Source organism: Panthera pardus, unplaced genomic scaffold (genome assembly GCF_024362965.1).
Source record: "Panthera pardus isolate Hobbes unplaced genomic scaffold, ASM2436296v1 HiC_scaffold_12, whole genome shotgun sequence".
Classification (NCBI taxonomy): Eukaryota; Metazoa; Chordata; class Mammalia; order Carnivora; family Felidae; genus Panthera; species Panthera pardus.
Window position 1 is genome coordinate 11,794,084 of NW_026526677.1, and position 10,555 is coordinate 11,804,638.

At 37.7% G+C, this 10,555-nt stretch overlaps 1 protein-coding gene across 1 annotated transcript; it reads left to right on the forward strand.

The window, feature by feature from the left end:
- Positions 1-5,528: 5,528 nt before the first annotated feature.
- Positions 5,529-6,452, forward strand: LOC109246965 (olfactory receptor 5AN1). Its single transcript, XM_019415323.2, has one exon. It carries the CDS (start codon positions 5,529-5,531, stop codon positions 6,450-6,452), a length of 924 nt encoding a protein of 307 aa, XP_019270868.2.
- Positions 6,453-10,555: the final 4,103 nt, after the last annotated feature.

Below are 10,555 nucleotides of genomic sequence, written 5' to 3' on the forward strand. Positions count from 1 at the left end.
GAGGATTCTGTTTTTAAAAAGATACTAATTTAATTTCCATTTACATAAATAATTGATTCATAATTTCTAAGTAGCAAAAGGCTAGCACTTCACTAAATAATGATATGACAGTGTACTCAAATACAATCCCATTGGCTTGTTGAAACACTTTAAATAAGTCTCCATAGTCTTCTTTGGAGACCCTAGTGTGGGTAACACGGATATCAGAGATGCCCCATTCCAAGCATAGGTAGTTGTTAGTCTGTCTTTTAACCTTATTTTTTTTAACTTGTTCTTCATTCAGCAACATCTTGGCTCTTTTAACCTGATTTTGTACCCTGAAAAACCCTATAAACTGGCCATGTCCTTAGTTATCAGAATTTGAAGGTTTTGATTAGCTAGATGCTCATAGTAAAATGCCTAATTAATATCTACATCAGTCACCTTTTCTGTTAATTGTCTTGGAGATGGTGAACACATGCAAAAACTTAACCAAACAGAGTGAATAATTTCAGAATTTTTCCTTTTTCCTATAGCTTACTGAAGTTTAACCAGATGTATTTTATCATGAATTAGTAAACAATCCACAATTCCTTATATTTGGGGGGGAATGATGAATTAAATAAAATACTTTTAGCTTTGACTTCTTTGTTAACAGAATGTAATAAGAAATGGAGAGTTTTACTGTAAGTGATTGAACAGGAGGTTGACTTATTTTCATAGAATTGATCGATTATGTTGGTGTATTGGGGGATGTTGCGCACAGAGGTTCATATTTGCAAAATATTTTCATTGAATCTAATTAATCCTGGATAAAATAATGGAGAACTTTTATTGGCAACACTTTATTTTGAGAGTAAACAGAAAGATTTCCAGGTTCCTAAAACCATAATTGAAATGAAATAAGACAGTTTTAGTTTTACATCCAAAAGTGGGTGAAAGAACCATTTGTTCATCGTGTATTTATTCAGTTATGCAAACATTAGTATACAAGATGCTTATCACTAAATAGTGGAACACCTCCACTGGACCATGCACTGTGCATAGTATCGTCAGCTCAAGAGTATTTGGTGGTGGTAGAACATGAAAAGTGGCATCAGGAGTTTACAGCTGACTGGAAGATAACAGAACACCACAAGATTGAAATAATTATATTTATTGGTTAACAATATTCTTGAGTGTAGGCTCAGAGACCATCTAATGTAGAAAATAATTATGTGAAGAGCTCCTTGACCTTTCAGTATTCGTTTTGCTTTATTTTTCTTTCACAGAGAGGAATGAGAATGGGGATGATACTTGCTAACATTTATTGAGCCTCTACTGTTTGAAGCCCTTTATGTCATTCAGTCCTTGCAGCAATCCTATGAGATAGTAAGTGTTATTAGCCCTGTTTATAGATGAGGCAACTGAGGCACAGAGAGGTTAATAACTTGCGAAGGGTGACATGGGCAGTAGGTAAAATTCAGGAAATTCTGAAAGTCTGTTTTCTCTGTCATTCTCTCTCTCCATCATTTTCCCTTCCCCTCTCCCTTTCTTTCTCAATCTGTGCATACAATTAAGGCTGTATATATTGTAATAAATTGTTTCTTATAAATACAGGAGTTGTCGAACATTGACCAAGCACAGAGACATTTAAAGAAGGAAATCAAAATCATACCAGTTATTACTTTTGGCATTTGTAATTGGCTCGTGTATGTGTTGTGAGACAGAGAGAGAGAGATTATAGAAAGCACTTTTTTCCCTCCAAAAAAGGTAGAACTATTTGTACATACTCATCAGCAGCATATGTGAGTGTCCATCCCTAATTGATTAATATCTTTTATATTACAGACATATCCACATTGTCTTTTTTATATTTTCTGGCTGTTTTTCTAACTTCATCAATTGTGTTTGAAAAGTACCTCATATAATGGGTTTTTCAGTTATAAGAAAGTTTTGAATAATTATATTTTTTTCTCAGAGTTTCTGTTTTAGTGTTATATTTTGGAAATTTCTTTCCTATCTCAAGATTATATAAATGCATATCTATTTATTCCTCTAATGCTCTAATGGTCTAACAGACCATTAATGGGAGAGTTTATCATTTCTGTATCAATTAAAATACTAATTTTATCAGCTGTTAAATTCTCACCAATGTTTAAATTTATTCTTTTTTTTATTTTTTAAATTTTTTTTAATGTTTATTTATATTTGAGAGAGAGAGACACACAGACAGAGCACAAGTGGGAAGGGGCATAGAGAGAGGGAGACACAGAATCCAAAGCAGACTCCAGGCTCTGAGCTGTCAGCACAGAGCCCAATGTGGGGCTCGAACCCACAAACCGTGAGATCATGATCTTTTTTTAAAGATTTTTTTGTTTTTTTGTTTGTTTGTTATATGTATAGAGAAAAAGAATTCATGCATACAAGCAGGAAAGAGGCAGAGAGAGAGAGAGAGGGAGGGAGAGAGAGAATCTTAAGCAGGCTCCACACTGGCCACAGAGCCTGTCACGGGGCTTGATCTCACAACCCTTAAATCATGACCTGAGGCCGAAATCAAGAGTTGGACACTTGACTGAGCCACCCAGGCGTCCCTATCCATTTATCTTTTAATGGACATTTAGGTTATTTCAATGTCTTGGTTATGGTAAATAATGCTGCAATGAACATGGCGGGGGAGTGGTGCCAATATCTCTTCAGAACACTAATTTTATTTCCTGTGAATATATACCCAGAAGTGGAATTGCTGGATCGTATGTAGTTGTATTTTTAATTTTTTTAGGATCTCCATACTGTTTTCCATAGTGTCTATACCAATTTACATTTCCACAGCAGTGCACACCCCTATTCTCCACACCTTCACCAGCATTTGTTCTCTCTAACCTATTCTGACAGATATGAGTTGATATCTCATTGCATTTCCCCTGGTGATTAGTGATGTAGAAAACACCTTTTCATGTACCTTTTGGTCATTGGGTGTCATCATGGAAGAATATCTATTCAGGTCCTGGGCCTAATTTTTAATTGGACCATTTATTTTCTTGCTATTAAGTTATATGAGTTTGTTTTATATTTTGTATATTAACTTCTTATCAGATATGTGGTTTGAAAATATTTTCTCACGTTCCATAGGTTACCTTTTCATTTTGCTTATCATTTCTTTTGTTGTGCAGAAGCTTTTTAGTTTGATATAATCCCATTTGTTTAATTTTTAATTTTTTTTTTTGCTTGCACTTTAGGTGTGATATCCAAAAAATCACTGCCAAGTGGTGTCAAGAAGTTTCTCCCCTATGTTTTCTTCTAGGAGTTTTAAGGTTACAGGTCTTACATTTTGGTCCTTAGTTCATTTTGAGTTAATTTTTTGAGTGGTGTAAGATTTGGGTCTAGTTTTCTTCTTTTGCATATGAGACAAGTTTTATTTGTTTGTTTGTTTTGAGAGAGAGAGAGTGTGTGAGCAGGGGAAGTGGGGGGGGGGAGAGAAAAAGAGAGAGAGAGAGAGAGAGAGAGAGAGAGAGAGAATCTTAACCAGGCTGTACACACTCAGCATGGAGCCCAATGTGGGGTTGTATCCCATGACCCTGAGATCATGACCTGAGCTGAACTCAAGAGTTGGAAGCTCAGCTGACTGAGCCACCCAGGGGCCCCTCTTTTGCATATGAATATCCATTTTTGCCAACAACAGTTATTGAAGAGATTATCTTTTCTCTATTGAGTATTTTATGCTCTCTTATCGAATATTAGTTGACCACATTTGCATGGTTCTGTTTCTGGGCCACACCTAAATGTATAAAGCCACTCCCTGGACTCTCTGCTAGAGTGCTTCTGGGTTTGGCAGCTTCCCAGGAGCCCTGGTCAGCTTCCTGGTTGGATGGTACTAGGAGATATACTCAGCAGTAGGTGGGGCTATGAATTGGCTTTTCTGCCTGGACATGGTGGAGACAGGCTCTAAAGCCAACAAGGCTCATTGTTTGAGGTTCTGAATCAGGCAGAACTGTGTGCTGATTTCCCTGGACAAATGAGGCCACTGTCCTAGCTCTGCAGGTGGGCAGCACTGCTGACTGCTGAACGATGCTCCTTTTTAGGTGGTCTGGGCAGGTTTCCTGGTTGGGCTGGGCCTGATGGGCCAGTGGATGAGTTTATGAATTGGTTTCCGGCCTGTACAGAGTGGCAGAACAGGCTCCAATGCCAGAAAGCTTGCCATTTCAGATCCTAGATCAGACAGAACTGCCTATCAAATTACCCGGTGGTCAGATGGGACCACCATCTGGTCTCTGCAATGGGTAAAACCTCTGGTGGGGATTTCTACCTGAGTGTCAATGCAAATAGGAACTCAGTCTGCCAGGATCTGAGCACTGATTGCTGAAAGTCCTGCCTCCTTCTCCCTCACAATCGGATTCCCAGTAATCATACCCCACAGATTCCCCTGCCATCCCCTAGAGGTGAGACCAGATTGGACATCCCACGAAATGACCCACAATTCTGGGGGAGCTGGATAACCACTCACCTTGGGATCTCTCCCTCCCCCTCCTGCCCCAACTGGGGAAACCATAGGTAAAAGGAATCCTGTTGGTGTGGCACTGTGCCAGCATGGGAGAGTGGCAGTACAGTCAAAGTGTGGCTGACCTCTACCCACCTATGCGGTCTCTGTAGTCCAAGGTAGGTGTTTCTGCCTCATTTCCATGTTCTAGGATTTTCAAAATGTTGTCTTGCCTATGAATAGTTATTCTATTGCTAGTTGTCCTGGGGAGGGGGCTGATGTCAGGAAATGACCTATAGTGCAATCTTGATGATGTTTTTCAGAACTAAAACACCAAAGTCTAAACTTTTAACCACAGTACTATGCTGTTTCCTAAGAAACAAAATATTCTAAAATTGAGACGATAGTTGAGGGCAATAGTGAGTTGTGCTAGCCTCTGTATGGAATAGTTTGTGTGAAGGCTTCCCTAAGAAGACGTATTCCATAACCTAATTGAGCACATCTGCTGTGCCCCCAAGAGAATGTTTTCAGAATTACATATTATGATGTAACTTACCAGGCCATTTTGGAGATGTTTTATTAGATAAAATTGTTTAAAGTTTGAGACGTTATTATAAAAAGGGTAATTTTTCTTATGGTTGAGATAAGAAATTTAAGAAACCTATCTAGATGATCATTTGGGGGAGAAGAGCTATTTCAAATGTATTCTTCAATGATGCCACTTATGCAGCAGTTACATATTTATCAGAGGTCTTTTAAAAACCTATTATTTTAATCAATGATTCTTAGCATTATATATAAGAACCATAGGGTTTCTATTGCTTTTTTTAAACTGGTCAATTTTTAAATATCTCTTTTAATTTTCATGAGACGTCATGGAATAACTGAGAACCTGAAGCACTTTTTAAAAGGTAATTCCTGACACTTTAAGATGAAAAGGTGGGGTCTTTTCTTCAGGAAAGTGAAGCATTGCTTCTTTCCCAGTTCTCAGTAGAGGAGAGAATGACATATATGAGCAATGTAATTCTGTCATTTCACCTGAGTCAGCAGTGCATTCTCTTCTCTCTTTTCTGATTCTAGAAGCACCAAGCAAATGGTTGGGGGAGGAAATATTACAGAGATCACTTATTTCATCCTTTTGGGATTCTCTGATTTCCCCAGAATCCTAGCAGTGCTCTTTGTTGTATTTCTGCTCATCTACATTATGACTCTGACTTGGAACTTGTGCCTCATCATCTTAATAAGGATGGACTCTCACCTCCACACACCCATGTACTTCTTCCTCAGTAATCTGTCCTTCATGGATATCTGCTATGTGACCTCCACAGCCCCCAAGATGCTCTCCAGCTTTTTCCAAGAGCAGCAGACTATCACCTTTGTGGGTTGCGCCGTTCAGTACTTTGTTTTTTCAATCATGGGACTGAGTGAGTCTTGTCTCATGACAGCCATGGCTTATGATCGATATGCCGCCATTTGTAATCCTCTTCTCTATTCATCAGTCATGTCACCCACCCTCTGTATTCGGATGGTGCTGGGGTCCTATCTGGCTGGACTCTCTGCTTCTGTATCCCTGTTGTGTGCCATACTTCAGCTTCACTTCTGTGGGCCTAATGTCATCAACCACTTCTTCTGTGACATGCCCCAGTTGTTAGTCCTGTCCTGCACTGACACTTTCTTTGTGCAACTCTTGACTGCTATATTAACAGTGATCTTTGGGATAACAAATGCCTTCATCATCATGATATCCTATGGCTATATTGTCATCTCTATCATGAAGATCACTTCAGCTAAAGGCAGGTCCAAGGCTTTCAACACCTGTGCTTCTCATCTGACAGCAGTGTCCCTCTTCTATACCTCAGGTATGTTTGTCTATTTGAGTTCCAGCTCTGGTGGCTCCTCCAGTTTTGACAGATTTGCATCGGTTTTTTACACTGTGGTTATCCCCATGTTGAATCCCTTGATTTACAGTCTGAGGAACAAGGAAATCAAAGATGCCTTGAAGAGGATACAAAAGTAGAGATGTTACTGCTGAGGTTCTGTCCAGATTTGTCCTACCAGAAACCTTAACCGTCGATAATATGCACATGAATGGACTACAACAAAATTCATACTACCTTTGGATAAAGAAAGCTTAATTTGACACAGATAATATGCCAAATGGACTGACAAGTGACTTGATTCCATACAAACACAGTACATTTAAGTCCTGGAATTTCATACTTTTGCCCTACATGAATAGTGACCTCACTTATAAGTAATCTGCAAGTATTTGTAAAATTTTAAGGTTTAGAAACCTGTCACTTTTTGCTTCGGAGATTGAGCCCTGTTCAGTCTCACACCTCTGATTGTAAAAGAGTAATACCTGACAGATGCCCCCAGGAATGTAGAAGCCTGTCTCCCAAATATTTTGATGCAGTGTAATCAAGACATGATGGTGATTGATGTTTATTCTGGTTTCTGACCATAATGGGAGAGAATAGAGAAAGGGGATGTGCCTTTGAAAAGAAACGAAACTATACAATTAGCCAGTTGTGTCTTCTGGGAAGAGCAGTCTGAGATAGCTCATGTTTGTCTAAGGCCTTTTTCAGGGCTAATCATCTATTAAGTTTTGGTCACATTACCAGGTGTAATCTAATGAAGCGGGGGGTGATTTGAATCATAAAGAGTAATGGAATGAAGGATGTGGTCCCTTCAGTAGCATTTATTTATGAGTTTGATGTTTTAATTCTTGAATCTTATGTCCAATGTGGATTTCTGGGGGGAGATGCTGTGCAAAATTCATGTCAACTAATAGCAATTTCTGATACTGTAGGACTCAAACCTCTTTCCCCCATTAAATCTGGAAAATTTGCCCTGTTGACATAGGCAATGGGATCACACTACCAAATTGTTCTGGTATTTTAAGCATCTGTTCAAATTTGGTGTGAGGAGATTTGTGTGAGAATTCATTGTAATAATATAGTTACTGAATGTTCAATGTTTGCAGAGACTAAGAACAAATATAGAAGGTGGTATACACTCTTTGCTATTGTGTGTGTTCAATATTTTATGTCCTAGATTTTTGGTTGTATGGGTGATACAGTGGATGGAGTAGGTGGTCAGAGTTACTCTAATACTTATATTTTCCAGGAGTACTCAAGGGTCAGGAGAGGAAATAGATAGCAATAGGCAGGGTTCTCAACCCTGGCTAGTTTGTGTTGTCTGAAGGAGGAAATAAAACATTTGGTCCTAGAAGCCTGGTTAAAAAGAGGAACAAGATGGGTCCCAACACTGACTGTTGATTTGCCAGATTGCTTAGACATTAACCAAATGATAAAAACTAAATGCCATTACATTTATATATTATTCTTAGAGATTTAATGGGTTCTTTATGAATGCTTTTTCTCAATTTTAATTAGTCACATGAATTATTCTTTTTAACTAAAAACTTTAAGTGAAGAAGTATTTAAAGCTTTTGCCAAATCTTCCATGAGTTTACATTTGGGGAGGATTGAGAGAAGGGGAATCTCTAGGAGAGAGTGTGGAGGCTTATCCCATGCTAAGGAAACTGTAATATGAACAAAGGATGTTTGGCCCCCCAATCCAGGTAGAGGTATATTCTTGAAGCACTGCTCTTTATATATGTGTAAGAATGTATGGGAGGTCTGTTGCTAAGGTTCTGTGAAGCCTTCCTTAAGAGACAAAACTCTGCTAGATGTTAAAGGAAGATATTTCCATAATACTGCACAGATCTCCCTCTTGACCGGTTCAGATGAGCTCAGGGAGGTGATGAATAAGAGCTGCTGATGGTAACTGGAAGTTAACCTTCTGGGAGCTGCTGTGGATGGGTGAGGTTCCCAGGAGCTTCTATCTTCCAAGAAATGCCTTAATCAGCTATTGTTGAGAAACATTAGCTATGGGTACTGATGGGAAATTCCTTTAAGTATTATTTTAAAGAAAAAACCTGGGGAAAATAAAACATAGTTATCCAGACTTGTCCCTGAAGAACAGTTAGACCAATGGTATATACCCAGATTCTACTCTTAGTAATTAGTAATTGCATAGACATTTAGCCATGTAATATCTCATGGGAACAGTCAATCTGCAAGCCCTCACTAAGCATTTGCTAGATACATACATCAAGGTGGGTGGTAAGGATGAAAAGAGAATTAGAAAAGCTTCCTGTCCTCATATCTAGTTAGGAAACAGACCCATACATAAAATAATAAATTCTACATATTTAGGCATAGTTCAATGCAAGGTGATTAAAATAGACCCACAGACTAAGGGATATGAAAAGAATAAGAATTCATATGGGTTATTAGGGAGTCAGTGGAAAGTTGGGTCAAAAGGAAGAGCTTGACCTCATTTTGCAGGATTTATTTCACAAAAGAGAAGAGAATTCCCTTTAGTCAGAGTAAGTTGCAAAGTAGAGTGTTGAATGTGCAGAAGGGTATCATTGGGAGCCATGGACCATAAAGATGAAAAGCTGAGCATGAATTTTAGCATAAAGACTCAGAATTTCACTTTGTATTTAGTCAAGAGTCAAAGAGCCTAAATAATTGAGATTCTAGGGGTTGATAGTTTCTACTAATTATTATAATTGACCTCTTGGCCCAAATAATCTTCCTTAAATGATCCTAATAATCTTTCTAAGGTACTGAATGTGTTTTTTTCCAAATAATTTCAGTGATGTTCTATTATTAATACTGTATAAAGATCAAACCCATTATTCATTAGAGTTGTTTTAGAAAGACTATTTAGACCAAGAGATCAGTTAATGAGTAGAAGTTTGAGCCCCAAGAAATTATGGTAAGCTGATTTTGAATCTCACATGCTCACATACACTGATAAGATTTAAAGAATAGAGGAGAATCAGAGCCTTGGCAGTGGACAGGACTCATTTGAGACATGCATATGGTTCACTTAATAGATCTCCAGTCTCCAGACTTTTAGATTACTCTGAGGTACATAGCTGAGTCTGTGCACATCAAGATGAAAATTTAGTTTTTAACCCTCTGGGGGATGAATGATTAAAATTGTGCTTCTGGATGCACAATCTAGGAGAACACATTTGGTATTTGAATGACACTAGGTAGGATTAGAGTTAAGAAAATAAAAGTTACATAATATCATTTTATAATTTATTATTGCCAAGACCAATGTCAAAGGGTTTCTTCCTCATGTTTTCTTCTAAGTGTTTTATGACTTCTTCTAAGTCATATGTTTAAGATTCTAATCCCTCTAATTAAAATTCTAATTAATTTTTGTGGGTGGTGTAAGTTAGGAGTCCACTTTTTTTCTGTATGTGGTTATCCAGTTTTCTAGCACCATTTGTCAAACAGACTATCCTTTCTACATTAAGTATTCTTTCCTCCTATGTCAAATATTAGTACGTGGGGGCTCATTTCTTGATATTCTGTTCTGTTCCATTAGTCTATGTATCTATTTTTATGTCCATACTGATTATTATAGCTTTGTAGTATAGTTTGAAATTAAGAAGTGGGATGCCTCAAAGAACAAACTGGCTTTGTTCTTTGTCAGGATTGCTTTGGCTAGTGTGTGTGTGTGTGTGTGTGTGTGTGTGTGTGTGTGTGTGTGTGTATGTGGTTCCATAAAAATGTTAGGATCTTTTTCTGTTTCTTTGAAAAATGCCATTGGAATTATGATAGGGATTGCACTGAATCTATTGATGGCTTTGGTTAGTGTGGTTATTTTAACAATTTTAATTCTTCTGATTCATGAACATGGGATATTATTCCATTCATTTGTGTTCTTTTCAATTTCTTTCATCAATGTCTTGTAGTTTTCATTGTATAGATCTTTCACTTCCTTGGCTAAATTTATTCCTAAATATTTTATTGATATTTGATGCAACTGTGAATGGGATAGTTTCCTTTACCTCTTTTCCAGATGTTTTGTTGTCGGTGTATGGAAAAACAAATGATTTCTGTATGTTGATTTTCTATCTGCAACTTTACTGAATTCATTGGTTACTTCTAATAGCGTTTTGGTTGACTCTATGATTTTCTATATATAAGTTCAAATCATTTGCAAATAGAAACAGTTCTACTTCTTCCTTTCCTATTTGTATGCTTTAGACTTCTTTATCTTGCCTGATTGCTCTAGCTAGGGCTCCAG